This window comes from Moschus berezovskii, chromosome 2 (assembly GCF_049115385.1).
Source record: "Moschus berezovskii isolate FMDL1 chromosome 2, NW_MosBer_1.0, whole genome shotgun sequence".
NCBI classification, from domain to species: Eukaryota; Metazoa; Chordata; class Mammalia; order Artiodactyla; family Moschidae; genus Moschus; species Moschus berezovskii.
This window is the reverse complement of record NC_142461.1, coordinates 65709255-65729781: the sequence shown is the minus strand read 5'-3', so window position 1 is coordinate 65729781 and position 20527 is coordinate 65709255. Positions and strand designations below refer to the sequence as shown.

The 20527-nt window shown below is 42.4% G+C and overlaps 1 protein-coding gene across 1 annotated transcript in view; it reads left to right on the top strand.

Annotated features, from left to right (window-relative positions):
• CFAP221 (cilia and flagella associated protein 221) overlaps window positions 1-20527 on the top strand; it is a 123136-nt gene that overhangs the window by 60251 nt on the left and 42358 nt on the right. Inside the window, exons 13-16 of the mRNA XM_055398550.2 lie at window positions 1693-1782; window positions 4642-4740; window positions 11148-11253; window positions 20185-20309. Coding sequence (XP_055254525.2) covers window positions 1693-1782; window positions 4642-4740; window positions 11148-11253; window positions 20185-20309 — 420 coding nt within the window. The remainder of the gene's footprint in view (window positions 1-1692; window positions 1783-4641; window positions 4741-11147; window positions 11254-20184; window positions 20310-20527) is intronic.

Genomic DNA, 20527 nt, shown 5'->3' with positions numbered 1-20527 from the left:
TGCCATCCAGTCATCGTGTCCCCTGCCACCCCTTTTCTCCTCCTGCCCTCAGTCTTTCCCAGCATCAGAATCTTTTCCAATGAGTCAACTCTTCACACATCAGGTGTCCAAAGTATTTCAGCTTCAGCTTCAGCAGCAGTCTTTCCAATGAATATTCAGGGTTGATTTCCTTTACAATTGACTGGTTTGGTCTCCTTGAAGTCTTAAAGTACTCTTAAGAGTCTTCTCCAGCACCACAGTTCAAAAGCATCAATTCTTTAGTGCTCAGCCTTCTTAATGGTCCAACTCTCACATCTGTACATGACTGCTGGAAAAACCATAGCTTTGACTATATGGACCTTTGTCAGCAAAATAATGTCTCTGGTTTTTAATATGCTGTCTAGGTTTGTAATAGCTTTTCTTCCAAGGAGCAAGCATCTTTTAATTTCATGACTGCAGTCACCATCCACAGTGCTTTTGGAGCCCAAGAAAATAAAAAGTCTGTCACTGTTTCCACTTTTTCCCCTTCTATTTGCCATGAGGTGATAGGACCAGATGCCATGATTTTCATTTTTTCAGTGTTAAGTTTTAAGCCGGCTTTTTCACTCTCCTCTTTCACCTTCATCAAAACGCTCTTTAGTTCCTCTTCACTTTCTGCCATTAGAGTGGTATCATCTGCATTCAGTTCTACATATATGTATATCTATTTTTATCAAATTCTTTTCCCATTTAAGCTATTACAGAATATTGAGCAGAGTTCCCTGATCTATACAGTAGGTCCTCGTTGGTTATCCATTTTAAATATAGTAGTGTGTGTATGCCAATCAATTTAGTCTTAAAAATGACTGTGGACAGTGTAACTGAGAACCAGGCTAATTTTAGAAGTTAATTAACAAATAGTAAAACCCACAGAGAAGCAAAAACTAATACATTTTTGCAGTGTGTTTGGTCCTTTTTACTGTGAAGGCAGGTATGTGCAGACACTGACCAAGCCAAGCCAGCCTTCCTGGGAACAACCTGGAAGTGCCTAGTGTGGAACAGGGGAGATTACTCACGGGCCAGGAGGACACAAGTAGTAGGGGAAGGGGAGCAATCTGGGGGACTCTTAATCCAGAGACGAGACAGACCCCCAACCTCAGCCACCCAGGAAAAGGGGAGAGATCACATGCCTGTGTTAAACCTGATACTTGGTTAATTATCTCTAAGGAGCTTAAAACTTTACTGGGATGTTAAATTTTAAATGATATCTCTACACCCCCATGGTGACACAGTTTCCTAGAATCTTTTCTGTGAATTTTAAATGCTTCAGATAATTTCCAGAGACTGTCATAAAGATCCCCTGGAGGAGGAAATGGCGACTCAGTCCAGTATTCTTGCCTGGAAAATTCCATAGAGAGAGGAGCCTGGCGGGCTACAGCCCATGGGGTCCTAAAGAGTCAGACACAACCAAGTGCTTGCGCGTGCACACACACACACCACATATACTCTAATTTTAATAAGAAGGTGTTGGGTTTGTGCTTCTAATAAAACTTTCCATATTTAAACAGTGGGTATACTTGCAATGATCATTTTAACCACCACTCCCAGAGGGAACATCATGGATGGATTAGACCAATTGCTTGATGTGTTTCTACCCGTTTTAAAGAGAAATAGCAGTTGTAATTGTATGTATCTGTATTCAATTTTAATATTCTCAATGATTGAAAACCCCAGCTAGATAGAGGAGATCCTATTTTGTATGAGGAATTCCAGCGACGCAAGACAGAAGTTCACACCAAACGGATTTTACATGACCTGGAAGAAGTGAGTAACTTTTCTTTATTTGGAATCTAATTGTCAGCAGCTCTTCATATGCTTATTTTTTAAGCATATAAGCAATTTTCTAGAAATCCTTTTACCAAGAGATTTTTAATAATTTTTAACTTGTTTACCTTTTCACAGAGTGTTGTTTTTTTTTAACATGTCCACAAGTAAGGCATCAATTTGAGATTAATGGCGCCCTATACAGGAACCTCCTTCCCACACTCTGTTTTCTCCTCTTGGTCTCCGTTTTTCTTCCCCTTTGCTGTCCAAGGGCTTCCCTGGTGGCTCAGATGGTAGTGTCTGCCAGCAATGCAGAAGGCCCGGGTTCGATCCCTGGGTTGGGAAGATCCCCTAGAGAAGGAAATGGCAACCCACTCCAGTACTCTTGCCTGGAAAATCTCATGAATGGAGGAGCCTGGTAGGCTACAGTCCATGAGGTCGCAGAGTCAGACACGCCTGAGCGACTTCACTTTGCTGTCCACGCCCCTGTCTGCATGCTGATCCTCAGGATGGGTCCCTGGGCAGGTTCCTTGCCCCTTCCCTCCCCTTGTCAAACAGAAAGTCAGACGCCAGAGCACTGACTCCAGCTCCACCATGGATATGGGATCCAGGAGGAGCTCTTTCAGCCTTGGTGCCGCAGTGTCTTCAACCGCGAAGTGGGGACAGCAGCCCCCACCAGAGTTTCTTCTGTCATGTGATAGTTTCTGGTTAAAAACCTCAATTTTTAATTTTTGTTTATTCTTTAAATTTTATTTTATTGAAGTATAATTGATTTAAAAGGTTGTGTTAGTTTCTACTGTACAGCACAGTGATTCAGTTATATGTGTGTATATATATATCCACATTCTTTTTCCATTATGTTTTATCAGAGGATATTGAACATAGTTCCCTGTGCTATACAGTGGGACCTGTTGTCTATCCCAATTTTTAATTTTAACAATGGAAAGATTCTTCTCCATCTCCCACCTCCATCACTCTCACTTTTCTCTTCTGAATGTGTCAAATCTGAACTATTTTTACCTTTTTCCTTCTCCCCCACATTTCATCTGGCCCCAAAGTCTTGCCTGTCACTCTTCCATGAGGCCACCCCCAGGTCCACCGTCACAGCCCTTCACACCTCAGCCTCAGATTATTCAGCAGATCCACCTTCTCTTCCATGGCCCACTGTCCGGGCCAGTGCAGGGCTGATCCATTTCCAATGACTTTGTCTTCACATTGTTTCTCTGTTCAAGAGCCTGCAGTGCCAGAGGCTCTGGTGGCCTCTCGACACCCCAGGCACCCTTTCCCTCCTAGCCAATTACTGGCCTTCATGCACATGTGCACGTGGTGTGCAGGCTCTAGTGAGGACCACACAGTCTGGGCCCCCATTCCAAGGCATCCCATCCCCCATCACAAGGGACTGATTTCCATGTGACTTCATTCTTTCCCAGGGCCACATGTGTTTGTTCGATCTTGCCTATCTAGACTGTACATTTCTTTCTCTCTCTCCCACAATTTTCTAAAAAGAAAACTCACCAAATGAGGAAAACAGAAACTTTTGTAAACTGATAAATTGCTTTTTAAAAAAAAAAATTGGTGAAAAGTTAGAACTATTATATCTACAAGGAAGTATAAGCTCTTTTATTTAGTATTGTGTTAGAGATTCTAGATAGTGTACAGCATGATTAAGAAAAAGATATAAAAGTCATAAATATTGGACAGAAAGATCTTTGATTTCATATGATATAATTGATTATGATTATAGAAGATCTAAAAGAATCTATTGCCAGAATAATTCGTCTTACTGAATTTGTGAGAGAGTTGGCAATTGCATATAAAATCATTGTACAATATGTATGTATTTTCACATACAAGAAATAAAATATTAACATATAATTTAATAAACATGTAATTTATAATAGCAGGCAAGTACCTAGAAGCAAATCTAACAATTACAAAGCTTTACACTAGAACAGCAACAAAAATCTAAATAAGTTGAAAGATTTTTACAGAAGTTTCATGGAAGAGGATAAACATTGCAAAGATGTCACCTCTTTCTAAATTGATCTATAGATTTAATGCAATCCTAGTTAATATCTCAATAGACTTTCTCATGAAATTTTATAAACTCTTTAAGTACATATATATGTATATATACACAACATGAACATGAATATTATTGTGTAGATATGTGTGTGTGTATATTTGTAAGCCACCAGCTGATCTGGTGGCTCAGCAGTAAAGAATCACCTGCAATGCAGGAGACGCAGGAGATGTGGGTTTGATCCCCGGGTCGGGAAGATCCCCTGGAGAAGTAAATGTCACCCCGCTCCAGTATTCTTGCCTGGAAAATCCCATGGACAGAGGAGCCTGGTGGGCTACAGTCCGTAGGGTTGTGAAGAGTTGGACACGACTGAGTAACTGAGCACTCACGTACACATAGGTAGAGAAAAGGCTTGAGATTTTTTTTTTAACTTAAAATGACTAAACTGGGGGAGAGCACTGCCTCTGAAGGAAACAAAGTCTTTTGAAAAAGTCAGATCATTAAGGCAGTGTGGTGCTGGAATACGGATGGACAAAGGATAAATGAAGCCAAGGATAAAGCCAGAAACAGATCTGCATTATATATATGTGACATTGAGTCACTAGAAAAATGAGAATAGACTACATTTCTTAAAACCCAAATCTTGTCTTTCTTTTGGTTCCTAACCCAAGAAGTATTCCCTATAATGCTATATGCACCAAAGTGCTTAATAAATGCTCATTAAGTAGAAAAACACATAACTTGATTTGAGATAAAACTCTGAAACATTTTTATTAAATGATTATGCCCAGAGTTAAAATTTAAATCTAAGATGGACCGATATTTTGTGTTCACAGAAAACCCAGGAATTTCATCCTAATTTTGATCCGCTCATTAATAATACTTGGGTCAACAGATTCCGAGCACAGAGACGGTTTCAACAAGCAGCTCGCAAGGTAAGCCTCAGGACCACGTTGAAGTTTCCCTGTTTTTAACAATGGGAAATTGAGCAATGAGTTTTTTTATAACAACTTTATTGAGATGCAATTCACATGCCATAAAATTCACTCCTGTACAGTATACAATTCTCTAGTTTTTGGTATAGTGCAGAGTGGTACAGAGACCTTCCCTAGTGGTTCAGTAGTAAAGAATCTGCCTGCAATCCAGGAGCTGCAGGAGATGAGGGTTCAATCCCTGGGTCAGAAGATCCCTTGGAGAAGGAAATGGCAATCCACACCAGTATTCTTGCCTGGGAAATCCAATGGACAGAAGAGCCTGGGGGACTATAGTCCATATAATCATAAAGAGTCGAACATAGCCGAAGTGACTTAGCACACAGAGTGGTGCAGCCATCACCACTATCCAATTTTCAGTTCAGTTCAGTCACTCAGTCATGTCTGACTCTTTGTGACCCCATGGACTGCAGTGCAGCAGGCCTCCCTGTCCATCCCCAACTCCCAGAGTTTACTCAGACTCATGTCCATTGAGTTGGTGATGCCATCCAACCATCTCATCCTCTGCCATCCCCTTCTCCTCCTGCCTTCAATCTTTGGGTTTTAGCAATCTTAGCATCAGGGTCTTTTTTGAGTCAGTTCTTCACATAAGGTGGCCAAAGTATTGGAGTTTCAGCTTCAGCATCAGTCCTTCCAATGAATAATCAGGACTGATTTCCTTTAGGATGAACTGGTTGGATCTCCTTGCTGTCCAAGGGACTCTCAAGAGTCTTCTCCAACACCATAGTTCAAAAGCATCAGTTCTTTGGCCCTCAACTTTCTTTATAGTCCAACTCTCACATATACATAACTACTGGAAAAACCATAGCTTTGACTAGATGGACCTTTGTTGGCAAATTAATGTCTCTGCTTTTTAATATGCTGTCTAGGTTGGTCATAACTTTTCTTCCAAGGAGCAAGCATCTTTTAATTTCATGGCTGCAGTCACCATCTGCAGTGATTTTGGAGCCCCCAAAAATGAAAATCTGTCACTGTTTCCATTGTTTCCCCATCTGTTTGCCAGGAAGTGATGGGCTGGATGCCATGATCTTAGTTTTCTGAATGTTGAGTTTTAAGCCAACTTTTTCACTGTCCTCTTTCAGTTTCATCAAGAGGCTCTTTAGTTTTTCTTCGCTTTCTGCCATAAGGAGGGTATCATCTGTATATCTGAGGTTATTGATATTTCTCCCGGCAATCTTGATTCCAGCTTGTGATTCATCCTGTCCAGCATTTCTCATGATGTACTCTGCATATAAGTTAAATAACCTGGGTGACAGTATACAGCCTTGATGTACTCCTTTCCCGATTTGAAACCAGTCTGTTGTTCCATGTCCAGTTCTAACTGCTGCTCCTTAACCTGCATACAGATTTCTCAGGAGGCAGGTAAGATGGTCTGGTGTTCACACTTCTTTAAGAATTTTCCACAGTTTATTGTGATCCACACAGTCAAAAGCTTTGGCATAGTCAATGAAACAGAAATAGATGTTTTTCTGGAACTCTCTTGCTTTTTCGATAATCCAACAGATGTTGGCCATTTGATCTCTGGTTCCTTTGCTTTTTCTATAAATAGCTTGAACATCTGGAAGTTCAGGTTCTTATACTGTTGAAGCCTGTCTTGGAGAATTTTGAGCATTACTTTGGTAGCGTGTGAGATGAGTGCAATTGTGTGGTAGTTTGAGCATTCTTTGACATGGCCTTTCTTTGAGATTGGAATGAAAACGGACCTTTTCCAGTCCTGTGGCCACTGCTGAGTTTTCCAAATTTGCTGGAAGATTGAGTGCAGCATTTTCATAGCATCATCTTTTAGGATACAAAATAGCTGAACTGGAATTCCATCACCTCCCCTAGCTTTGTTCCTAGTGATGCTTCCTAAGACCCACTTGACTTCACATTCCAGAATGTCTGGCTCTAGGTAAGTTATCACACCATCTTGATTATCTGGGTCGTGAAGATCTTTTTTGTATAGTTCTTCTGTGTATTCTTGCCACTTCTTATTATCTTCTGCTTCTGTTAGGTCCATACCATTTCTTTCCTTTATTGTGCGTATCTTTGCATGAAAAGTTCCCTGGGTATCTCTAATTTTCTTGAAGAGATCTCTAGTCTTTTCCATCCTATTATTTTCCTCTATTTCTTTGCATTGATCACTGAGGAAGGCTTTCTTATCTCTCCTCACTATTCTTTGGAACTCTGCATTCAAATGGGTATATCTTTCCTTTTCTCCTTTGCCTTTCTCTTCTCTTCTTTTCATAGCTATTTGTAAGGCCTCCTCAGACAATCATTTTGCCTTTTTGCATTTCTTTTTCTTGGGGATGGTCTTGATCACTGCCTCCTGTACAATGTCACGAATCTCTGTCCATAGTTCTTCAGGCCCTCTGTCTATCAGATCTAATCCCTTGAATCTGTCACTTCCACTGTATAATCGTAAGGGATTTGATTTAGGTCCGATTTTAGGACATTTTTGTCACTGCCTAAAGAAACCCTGTTCCCCTCAGTAGTCACTCTCTAGCCCTCCAGTCACTGTCCACTTTCTGTCTATGTGGAGTTTCATATTCTGGACATTTCATATATGTAAAATCATATAGTACACAGCCTTTTGTAACTAGCTTCTCTCACTTAACATCTTTTCAAGGTTCTTCCATGGCGCAGCAGGTTTCAGTACCTCATTCCTTTTTCAGGATGAATTGTGTTCAGTCATATGGAAATACCACACTCTGTTTTTCTAGTTATTGGTTGAAACATTTCAGCTGTACCTGTTTTTGGCTATGGTGATGGGAATAAGGATGTCACAAACATTTATGTACGAGTTTGTGGACATATCTTCAGTTCCTGGGGTGTGTCCATCTAGGAGTTGAATTACTGGGCCATATGGAAACTCTGGAACCATAGGATGCTGGTTAGTTATTCCTAGAGAGCACCATGGGGTGTTCTGGTGGGATATGGGCTCTGACGTCCAGGCTGCAGCTCTGCTTTCAACGTGTGTCCTCTCACCACCTGGCTTCTTCACCCTTGCACTGATCTCCACCTAGCATATTTCCTGTGATCAGAAACAAATGAAGATCTGTTAGCCTCTAACATCAATAAAGGGTGTGAGTGACCCCTGGTCTGGCTACCTACTCCCCTCCCCAGCTGCCCCATCCCCTGTGTGGTCCTAGACCTCATCTGCTTCCTAAACATCAGCTTGTTACCTGCTCCTCCTCACTGTTCACTCAGAATGCCAGTCCATCTCACCTCCTTCTGTTCACAGCTGGCCTTCAGGCAGCTCAACCTACCCTTCCTCCAACAAACTGTCCTGTAAGTCTGAGCACTTAGCCATCTTCGGGGGCCCTCTTGCATCTTATGCTCCCTGTCTACCTCTGGGGTGTGGCTGCCTGGGGAGCAAAATCCCCCTCCAGGAGGGAAGCAGTGGTTAAGACTTGGGCTCTGGCCTGGGCTGCTTGCCTTCCATTGCTGGTGCTACTTCTTTTGCTCCATGCATGCCTAGTTGCTTCAGTCTTGTCCGATTCTTTTCAACCCTATGAACTGTAGCCCGCCAAGCTCCTCTGTCCATGGGATTCTCCAGGCAAGAATACTGGAGTGGGTTGCTATACCCTCCTCCACAGGATCTTCCTGACCCAGGGATTGAACCCACCTCTCTTACATCTCCTGCATTGACAGGCGGTTTCTTTACCACTAGCGCCACCTTTACTCCAGTAGTTTTTTTAATTTTTAATTTTGCAAACTTTACTTATTTATTATTAATTTTTGAAATTTATTTTTGGCTGGGCTGGGTCTATGTTGCTTTGTGAGGGTTTTTTCTAGTTGCGTGAGCAGGGGCTACTCTTTTTTGGAGTACACGAGCTTCTCATTGTGCTGACTTCTTTTGTTGTAGAGCAGAGGCTCTAGGCCTGGGATTCAGTAGTTGCAGTGTAGGAGCTCTCGGATATTCAGGCTTCAGTAGTTGCAGCACAGGGGCTCAGTAGTTGTGGCTCATGGGCTCTGTAGCACGGGCTCAGTAGTTGTGGTGCGTGGGCTTAGTTGCTCCGTGGCATGTGGAATCTTTCTGAACCAGGGATCAAACCCATGTCTCCTGTACTGACAGGTAGATTCTTGTCTACTGCGCCACTGGGGAGTCTAAGTACAATTGATTTACAATGTTATGTTGATTTCTGCTGTATAGCAAAGTGATTCAGTTACACATACATATGTATTCTTGCTCATATTCTTTTCCATATGGTTTTTCACAGACTATTGAATATAGTTCCCTGTACTATACAGTAGGACTTTGTTGTTTACCCATCGTGTATATAATAGTTTGCATCTGCTAATCCCAAACTCCCAGTTATCCCTCCCCAAACCCCCTCCCCCTTGGCAACTACCAGTCTGTTCTCTGTGTCTGAGTCTGCTTCTGTTTCATAGATAAGTTCATTTGTGTCATATTTCAGATTCTACATATAAGTGGTATCATATGATATTTGTCTTTCTGTGTCCGACTTACTTCACTTAGTATGATAATCTCTAAGTCCATCTATGTTGCTGCTAATGACATCATTTTACTCTTTTTTATGACTGAGTAGTATTCCATTGTATATATGTACCACATCTTCTTTACCCATTAATCTTCCTAAGGACTTTTAGGTTGCTTCTATTCAGCTCTTGTAAATAGTGCTGCTGTGAACATAGGGATGTATGTGTCTTTTCAAATTAGAGTTTTCTCCAAATATCTGCTCGGGAATGGGATTGCTGGATTGTATGGTACCTCTATTTATAGTTTTTTGAGGATTTCCATACTGTTCTCCACAGTGGCTGCACCAGTTTCCGTTCCCATCTTGGTGCTACTTCTCATGAGCTTTTCAGTCTTGGAAAAGTTCCATGACCTCTGTCCTCTGTCTCCTCATCTGTCACTGAGGACCCCAGTGAGAGCTGTCTCAGGGCTGTCAGCAAAGTTAAGTGAGTCAACACGAAGAAGAGACTCCCACGGTTTACATTGTGAGTATCTTTCAGGCAGCCTTTGCAGCCTGGGCTGAAATTAGTCCTGGTGGATAGAGCAGAGCTCACTGCATCAGTGACCTGCTCCCCAGCCTCCCAGGTCCTATAACCAGTGTCCCTGCTAGGGCTTTGTCTAGGTGGCTCTATGCCCACGGAGGACAGAGGTGGCCACAAGACACTACCTGCTAGCAGGACTCCCACCACCACCCCTTGCCACTTGTTCTGGACCAGCCTTCCTGGCTCAGCAGTTGTGTGTCTTGCTTTGAGTGGCATTTCTGTCTTTTCTGCACACTTCCCAGCAGGTACTGTCACTTAGATATGCAAACCTGTCCCCAGGCTCTTGGCTCTGCCATCTCCTCGGCTCAGCCACACCCCATCATCTCTCACCTGTATCACCTCGGTCCAGGCCTCCCTAAGCCTGGACAAGATTGGATCTCTCCCCAGGGAAACCCTCCAGAAGCCCCCATTGCAACTGGAATAAAATGCATAGCTTTTATCACAATGACAAGGCCACACCGGGTTTCTCTCTGTCCTTTAAGCTTGTCTCCTTTGTTTCGAGTCAGGATCTTTGCATCTGCTACTTCCTCTGCTTAGAGCTTTCTTTCCAGGGCCACTGTCTCCTCATTGATCAAGTCTCAGATCAAACTTAACCTTGGAGAGGCCATCCTTACATCCCTCACAAGAGGCCAGACACCCCACCCCCGGCCCCTCAGTCATGCCCTCATGTGTTCACTCTTTTTTATTTGATTTATGGTATTTATCTTGTCTATTGTCATCCTGTTATACATACAGACACACACACAGAACATCAGTTCTGTGTAGGCAAGGCATCCATTTCTCCACACTATGTCTGCAGTTCCTTGAGCTGGAGTGTCCGCAGAGTAGCTGTGTCATAATATTCCATAAATGACAGAGTCTGTCCCCAGATGGAAAGGAGGATGATCTGTGATATGAGCAGGCCCCCGACTCGATGAGCAGGGAGCACAGCTCCAGCAGCATCTGCTCTGGACGCAAAGCCTGGGAGCGTACAGCCAGCATTGCCCCAACCCACTTCTACAGAATCCCCCACTCAGTTTGTCCTTCAGTGCTAATAATAACACAACAGCAGTGTCACTACTCAGATTCACCCTGGAACTTGTCACTCTTTCTGCTCTGGAAATTTGAGAAACTGAAGCTCATAAACTGGGTGGGTCAAGGCCGGGTAACAGCCTGCTCTCTCTTTGTATCCAGGTGGGTCTGCACTGCCCAGACCTTGGCACCTGCAGCCTTGTCTAAGGCAGCGTGTAACCTCCTGGGAGTTCCCAGGTGGGCTCAGCTCCTGGTTGCAGTTGTGGAAAGTGAGCTGAATTGAATGCCAAAATGAGCACTGTTTAATAATGTGAAGTCATTATTCTTTCTAATTCCAGGTCCTGGTTCATCGCCGCTTGCTTACTATGCTGAATGCCGTCCGTAACATACAGAAAGACATCATCATGAAAAGGTTCACTCAGGAAAGACAGTCCATAGGACAAGGTAGAGCAGCTGCCAACAGCTGTGTTTCATCAGCATACGCCCTAAGCAGGGGGCTTCTCCGTGATGAAGTTAGCTTTCATAAATCACATATACTGGAGTTTTTAAAATTATTGAAGTATAGTTGATTTACAATGCTGTGTTAATTCTGCTGTACAGCAAAGTGATTCTGTTATACGTAAATATACATTTTTTAGAAAATTGTTTTCCATTGTGGTTTATCACAGGATAGTGAATATAGTTCCCTGTGCTGTATAATAGGACCTTATTTATCCATTCTACACACAATAGTTTGCTTCTGCTAACTCCAAACACCCATTCCATCTCTCCCCACACCTTCTAGGTCCCCTGTCTTTTCTCTTTCTGTTTTGTAGATAAGTTCATGTGTCATATTTTAGATTCAACATATAAGTATATATATGGTATTTGTCTTTCTCTTTCTAACTTACTTAATGATAATCTCCAAGTACATCCATGTTGCTGCAAATGGCATTATTTCATCCTTTTTGTGGCTGAGTAATATTCCATTATATATATATATAATATATGTATGTCATATTTTCTTTATCCATTCATATGTCAATGGACATTTAGGTTGCATCCATGTCTTAACTGTTGTAAATGGTGCTGCTATGAACATAGCACATTTTATTACATTTAATTATTCTTTTTTCCTCCTATATTATTTTATCTCTGATACTGACATTTCTAATAAACTCTTTAAAAAACATCATAAAATTTACCTGTGAGTTAAATGTGGACACATGTAAAATGAATTTGTATGTTTCTTTAATTTAATCTTTGTCTTTGCTGACAAGGACAAAGAATATTCATCAGAGATGCTTCCATTAAGGATTACAGTTTTAGGGGAACTTCTGATTCAAGATGGCAGAGTAGAGTGACGTGCGTTCATCTCTTTTTGCAAGAACACCAAAATCACCACTAGCTATTGAACAACCACTGAGAGGAGAACACTGGGACCCACCAAGAAAAGATAAGCTGTGTCCAAAGACAAAGAAGAAGCTGCAGTGAGATGGTAGGAGGGGCACAATCGTAATAAATCAAATTCCATACCCGCTGGGTGGGCAACCCACAGACTGGAGAAAAATAATACCAAAGAGGCTCTCTCTCTCTCTTATGAAGGTTCTGAACCCCATGTCAGGCTTCCAGCCTGGGGATCCTACAGAGGGACTGGGAATCCCCAGGGAATCTGACCTTGAAGGCCAGCAGGATTTGATTATAGGACTTCCACAGGACTTCAGGAAACAGACTCCGGTCTTGGAGGGCACAAACAAAATTTGCACACACCAAGACCCCAAGGAGAGGAGCAGTGACCCCACAGGAGACTGAACCAGAACTACCCGCTAGTGTGGGAGGGTCTCCTGTGGAGGCATGGGTCGTCAGGGGCTCACCACAGGGACGGGGGCACTGGCAGCAGCAGTCTGGGAAGGTCCCCCGGGGCATAAACCCTCTTGGAGGTCACCATTAACCCTACCAGGTAGCTCAGCTGGTAAGAATCCACCTGCAGTGCAGGAGACCTGGGTTCAATCCCTGGGTTGGGAAGATCCTCTGGAGAAGGAAATGGCTACCCACTCTAGTATTCTGGCCTGAAGAATTCCATGGGCTGTATAGTCCATGGGATCACAGAGTTGGACAGACTGAGTGACTTTCACTTTCAAAAAAAGAGCCTCTAGACCCCAGGGTTGGGTTGCCTCAGGCCAGACAACTAACATGGAGGGATTGTTAGTTGGATTAAAGTTTTACTGAGCAAAGGCCTGCCCACCAGAGCAATACCTGGCCTTTCCTGCCCTTCCCTCCCATCGAGAAGCTTACAGAAGCCTCTTAGCCTCCTTCATCAAAGGACAGACAGAAGAATCAAGAAGAACCACAATCCCATAGCAGCTAGAACAAAAATCACATTACAGAAAGTTAATCAGGATGAAAAAGCAGAGAGTTATGTCCCAGATTAAGGGACAAAATAGAACTCCAGAAAAACAACTAAATGGAGGTAGCAACCTTACAGAAAAAGAATTCAGAATAATGATAGTAAAGATGATCCAGGATTTTGGAAACAGAATGGAGAAGATGCAAGAAATGTTTACCAAAGACCTACAAGAACTAAAGAACAAATAAACAGAAATGAACACTAGAAGGAATCAATAGAATAACTGAGACAGAAGAACAGATAAGTGACCTGGAGGACAGAATGATGGAAATCACTGACACAGAGCAGGATAGAGGAAAAAGAATGAAAAAAAAAAATGAAGAGTCTAAGAGACCTCTGGGGAAACATTAAATGCACCAGCATTCACATTACAGGGGAAAAGAGAGAAAGAAAGGACCCAGGAAAATATTTGAAGAGATAATAACTGAAAAGTTCCCTATCATAGGAAAGGAAATAGTCAACCAAGTCCATGAAGCACAGAGTTCCAGGCAGGATGAACACAAGGAGGAAAAAGATTCATAGTACTCAAACTGACAAAAATTAAAGACAAAAGAGTAAAAGCAACAAGGGAAAAAAAGCAAATAACATACATACAAGGGAACCCCCATCAGGCTATGATTTTTCAACAGAGACTCTATGAGCCAGAGGGAATGGCATGATATACTTAAAGTGATAAAAGGGAAGAATCTACAACCAAGAATACTCTACCCAGCAAGGCTTTCCTTCAGACTTGATGGAGAAGTCAAAAACTTTCCAGACAAGCAAAAGTTAAGAGAATTCAGTACCACCAAACCATCTTTACAACAAAAGCTAAAGGAACTTCTCTAGGCATGAAACACAAGAGAAGGAAAAGACCTACAGAAAATAAACCCAAAACAATTAAGAAAATTGTAATAGAATCATTATCTATTGAGAAATATCAGTAACCTCCGATATGCAGATTACACCACCCTTATGGCAGAAAGTGAAGAGGAATTAAAGGGCCTCTTGATGAAGGTAAAAAACTGGCTTAAAACTCAACATTCAAAAAACAAAGATCATGGCTTCCAGTCCCATCAGTTCAGTTCAGTTCAGTTCAGTCGCTCAGTCATGTCTGACTCTTTGCGACCCCATGAATCGCAGCACGCTAGGCCTCCCTGTCCATCACCAACTCCCGGAGTTCACTCAAACTCATGTCCATCGAGTTGGTGATGCCATCCAGCCATCTCATTCTCTGTCGTCCCCGTCTCCTCCCACCCCCAATCCCTCCCAGCATCAGACTCTTTTCCAGTGAGTCAACTCGTCGCATGAGGTGGCCAAAGTATTGGAGTTTCAGCTTTAGCATCAGTCCTTCCAGTGAACACCCAGGACTGATCTCCTTTAGGATGGACTGGTTGGATCTCCTTGCAGTCCAAGGGACTCTCAGGAGTCTTCTCCAGCACCACAGTTCAAAAGCATCAATTCTTCGGCGATCAGCTTTCTTCACAGTCCAACTCTCACATCCATACATGACCACGGGAAAAACCATAGCCTTGACTAGACGGACCTTGGTTGGCAAAGTAATGTCTCTGCTTTTTAATATGCTATCTAGGTTGGTCATAACTTTCCTTCCAAGGAGTAAGCGTCTTTTAATTTCCTGGCTGCAGTCACCATTTGCAGTGATTTTGGAGCCCCAAAAAATAAAGTCTGACACTGTTTCCACAGTTTCCCCATCTATTTCCCATGAAGTGATGGGACCAGATGCCCATCACTTCATGGCAAATAGATGGAGAAACAACTAGAAACAGTGATGGATTTTATTTTCTTGGGCTCCAAAATCACTGCAAATGGTGACTGCAGCCATGAAATTAAAAGATGCTTTCTCCTTGGAAGAAAAGCAATGACAAACCTAGACAGCATATTAAAAAGCAGAGACATTGCTTTGTCTACAATGGTCCGTGTAGTGAAAGCTATGGTTTTTTCCATTAGTCATGTACACATGTGAGAGTTGGACCATAAAGAAGACTGAGCACTGAAGAACTCATGCCTTCAAACTGTGGTGCTGGAGAAGACTCTGCAGAGTCCTTTGGACAACAAGGAGACCAAACCAGTCAGTCCTGAAGGAAATCAACCCTGAATATTTATTAGAAGGACTGATGCTGAAGCTGAAACTCCAGTACTTTGGCCACATGATATGAAGAGCTAACTCATTGGAAAAGACCCTGATGCTGCGAAAGATTGAAAGCTGGAGGATACAGGAACAACAGAGGATAAGATGGCTGGATGGCATTTCCAAGTTTGGCACGTCCAAACTCAGTGGACAAGAGTTTGAGCAAAAGGGAGCCTGGCATGCTACAGTCCATGGGGTTGTAAGAAGTTGAACACAACAGAGAGACTGAACAACAACAACAATAGGATCATATGTATCCATAATTACCTTCAATGTAAATAGATTAAATTCACCAACCAAAAGACAGACTGTCTGGGCATATGAAAACATGTGCATGTATGCACTTCTATTTACCACATCACGCTGCTTGAACCCCCATACTTTATGTAATTATTTTATATTGTTAGGTTAATCATGTTCCCATTATGGCTTGCAATTGCTTATCTTTTATTTTTGGTCTGGCTATTGATTGTGAAAACTGATAAACATCTATTACCATTATGATTATGTAACTATTACTCACTTAATTTTGGACTCTTTTGTTGACCATGATGGCTACTCCATTTCTTCTAAGGGATTCCTGCCCACAGTAGTAGATATAATGGTCATCTGAGTTAAATTCACCCATTCCAGTCCATTTTAGTTCACTGATTCCTAGAATGTCGACGTTCACACTTGTCATTTCCTGTTTGACCACTTCCAATTTGCCTTGATTCATGGACCTAAAATTCCAGGTTCCTATGCAATATTGCTCTTTACAGCATCGGACCTTACTTCTATCACCAGTCACATCCACAACTGGGTATTTGTTTCACTTTGGCTCCATCCTTTCATTCTTTCTGGAGTTATTTCTCCACTGATCTCCGGTAGCATCCTGGGCACCTACATTGGAACATTCTGAAAGACATGGGAATATCAGACCACCTGACCTGCCTCTTGAGAAACCTGTATGCAGGTCAGGAAGCAACAGTTAGAACTGGACATGGAACAACAGACTGGTTCCAAATAGGAAAAGGTGTACGTCAAGGTTGTATATTGTCACCCTGCTTATTTAACTTATATGCAGAGTACATCATGAGGAACGCTGGGCTGGAAGAAGCACCAGCTGGAATCAAGATTGCTGGAAGAAATATCAGTAACCTCAGATATGCAGATGACACCACCCTTATGGCAGAAAGTGAAGAGGAACTCAAAAGCCTCTTGATGAAAGTGAAAGAGAAGAGTGAAAAGTTTGGCTTGAAGCTCAACATTCAGAAAACAAAGATCATGGCATCTGGTCCCATCACTTCATGGGAAATAGATGGGGAAACAGTGGAAACAGTGTCAGACTTTATTTTTTTGGGCTCCAAAATCACTGCAGATGCTGATTGCAGCCAGGAAATTAAAAGAGGCTTACTCCTTGGAAGGGAAGTTATGACCAACCTAGATAGCATATTAAAAAGCAGAGACATTACTTTGCCAACCAAGGTCCGTCTAGTCAAGGCTATGGTTTTTCCCATGGTCATGTATGGATGTGAGAGTTGGACTGTGAAGAAAGCTGATAGCCGAAGAATTGATGCTTTTGAACTGTGGTGCTGGAGAAGACTCTTGAGAGTCCCTTGGACTGCAAGGAGATCCAACCAGTCCATTCTGGAGGAGATCAATCCTGGGTGTTCATTGGAAGGACTGATGCTAAAGCTGAAACTCCAATACTTTGGCCACCTCATGCGACGAGTTGACTCACTGGAAAAGAGTCTGATGCTGGGAGGGATTGGGGGTGGGAGGAGACGGGGATGACAGAGAACGAGATGGCTGGATGGCATCACAGACTCGATGGACATGAGTTTGAGTGAACTCCGGGAGTTGGTGATGGACAGGGAGGCCTGGCATGCTGTGATTCGTGGGGTCGCAAAGAGTCAGACACGACTGAGCAATTGACCTGAACTGAACTAAACTGAATTCACTTAATGCCATTGTATTATGATTAGTCAACAGAAAAATAGAGTTGTATATCTCCAAAGCTACCATTTAATAGAAAAACCAGTAATCACTTTTTAAAATTGTCTTGGAATTTTTTGAAAAATACAAATGCCTAGGTATTGCTTTTGTTCTCTAAAGCTCCAGATATGTTTCTAGTGAGCAGCCATGTTTAAAAGCAGCTCGCCTATGTGATGATCTTTTATCTAGTTTGTTTCACTTTTTCTGTTTCATGTTCAGCACTCCCATTTCGTTTAGTTGATGTGTTCCAATTTCTCCGTCACTTCTTTTTTTTTTTTTTGATGTTCTTTCTCAGCCTTTATCAAGAATAGTAGAAAGGCTTTTATCAGTTCAGTTCAGTTCAGTCGCTCAGTCGTGTCCCACTCTCCGTGACTCCATGAATCACAGCACGCCAGGCCTCCCTGTCCATCACCCACTCCCAGAGTACACTCAAACTCATGTCCACAGAGTCGGTGATGCCATCCAGACATCTCATTCTCCGTCGTCCCCTTCTCCTCCCGCCCCCAACCTTTCCCAGCATCAGAGTCTTTTCCAGTGAGTCAACTCGCCGCATGAGGTGGCCAAAGTATTGCAGTTTCAGCTTTAGCATCAGTCCCTCCAATGAACACCCAGGATTGATCTCCTTTAGAATGGACTGGTTGGATCTCCTTGCAGTATAAGGGACTCTCAAGAGTCTTCTCCAACACCACAGTTCAAAAGCATCGATTCTTCGGCGATCAGCTTTCTTCACAGTCCAACTCTCACATCCATACATGACCACGGGAAAAACCATAGCCTTGACTAGACGGACCTTGGTTGGCAAAGTAATGTCTCTGCTTTTTAATATACTATCAAGGTTGGTCATAACTTTCCTTCCAAGGAGCAAGCGTCTTTTAATTTCATGGCTGCAATCAGCATCTTCAGTGATTTTGGAGCCCAAAAAAATAAAGTCTGACACTGTTTCCACTGTTTTTCCATCTATTTCCCATGAAGTGATGGGACCAGATGCCATGATCTTTGTTTTCTGAATGTTGAGCTTCAAGCCAACATTTTCACTCTCCTCTTTCACTTTCATCAAGAGGCTTTTGAGTTCCTCTTCACTTTCTGCCATAAGGGTGGTGTCATCTGCATATCTGAGGTTATTGATATTTCTCCCAGCAATCTTGATTCCAGCTTGTGCTTCTTCCAGCCCAGCGTTCCTCATTATGTACTCTGCATATAAGTTAAATAAGCAGGGTGACAATATACAACCTTGACGTACACCTTTTCATATTTGGAACCAGTCTGTTGTTCCATGTCCAGTTCTAACTGTTGCTTCCTGACCTGCATACAGGTTTCTCAAGAGGCAGGTCAGGTGGTCTGGGATTCCCATCTCTTTCAGAATGTTCCACAGTTTATTGTCATCGACACAGTCAAAGGCTTTGGCATAGTCAATGAAGCAGAAATAGATGTTTTTCTGAAACTCTCTTGCTTTCTCCATGATCCAGCGGATGTTGGCAATTTGATCTCTGGTGCCTCTGCCTTTTCTAAAACCTGCTTGAACGTCTGGAAGTTCACGGTTTACATACTGCTGAAGTCTGGCATGGAGAATTTTGAGCATGACTTTACTAGCGTGTGAGATGAGTGCAATTGTGCGGTAGTTTGAGCATTCTTTGGCATTGCCTTTCTTTGGGATTGGAATGAAGACTGACCTCTTCCAGTCCTGTGGCCACTGCTGAGTTTTCCAAATCTGCTAGCATATTGAGTGCAGCACTTTCACAGCATCATCTTTCAAGACTTGAAATAGCTCAACTGGAATTCCATCACCTCCACTAGCTTTGTTCGTAGTGATGCTTTCTAAGGCCCACTAGACTTCACATTCCAACATGTCTGGCTCTAGGTCAGTGATCACGTTATCGTGACTATCTTGGTCGTGAAGATCTTTTTTGTACAGTTCTTCTGTGTATTCCTGCCACCTCTTCTTAATATCTTCTGCTTCTGTTAGGTCCATACCATTTCTGTCCTTTATCGAGCCCATCTTTGCATGAAATGTTCCCTTGGAATCTCTAATTTTCTTGAAGAGATCTCTTGTTTTCCCTATTCTGTTGTTTTCCTCTATTTCTTTGCATTGATAACTGAGGAAGGCTTTCTTATCTCTCCTTGCTATTCTTTGGAACTCTGCATTCAGATGCTTATATCTTTCCTTTTCTCCTTTGCTTTTCGCCTCTCTTCTTTTCACAGCTATTTGTAAGGCCTCCTCAGACAGCCATTTCGAAAAGCTTTTATATACATATATATAATAGTATGTATAATATATATTTTAGAAATTTTATGAACTTTTGCCTAACTTAAAAATTTATGACGTTTTGATCACAGTTGTTTGACTTAGTGTGAATAGAATGCTAGATTTCTAATTTTAATAAATAGATATGCAACAAGCAACAAAGGTTTACTATATAGCATAGGGAACTAGTCAATATCTTATAATAACCTATAATGGAAAATAATCTCAAAGGTAATATATGTGCATATGTATAACTGAATCACCTTGCTTTGCACCTAAAATGTAAGTCAGTTATACTTCAATATAATATACATATTAAGAAAAAGTTCTATGTAAAATAGCCTCAGACTGCAAAATAACCCATTAAATAAATACCAACAGTAGTATTAAAAAAAGAATTATGGTGTTTTGGAAGTAAAAAAATTTTTTTTTAAAACTTGGGGGAGTTGAGGTAGAGAACAAATGAGAAACTAAGAACAAGACTACACACATACATATGTACGCACGTACATGTTGTTTTTTAAATGGCCTGTGGCCAGGCCGCAGTAACTGGTATGTAGCAAATACACAGCTAAAAAGATGATGGTTTCACAAAAGTGCCTTGAGACTCTTCAGAAGTGCTGTTCTGTTTTTCACCCGCAGACAAGAGCTCCAAATACCAGCTGGGGCGAGTCAGTAAGGACGCCAGTTGGTTCTGTGTGTCTCCCCAGGAAGTACTTCCCTTTGCCTTTCCATCCTACAGTCCTCCCCAGGACTCCAACGAACTGGTGGGTGCATGGAGGCTGCAGGTGGGGCTGGGCGCGGCCAGGGAGCGACAGGCCGGTGCCGAGGGGAGCCCCACCTGGTCTCTGTCCTCTGCCTCCTCCCAGGAGGCTCCTTAGGGAGACCTGTGCCCAGGTGATTGTGATGAATGGGAAACCAGGAAGCACTGCTGCCACCTACCTGGCCCCTGAGACACCCGTGCAGAGCTTGCTGGCCCCGATCT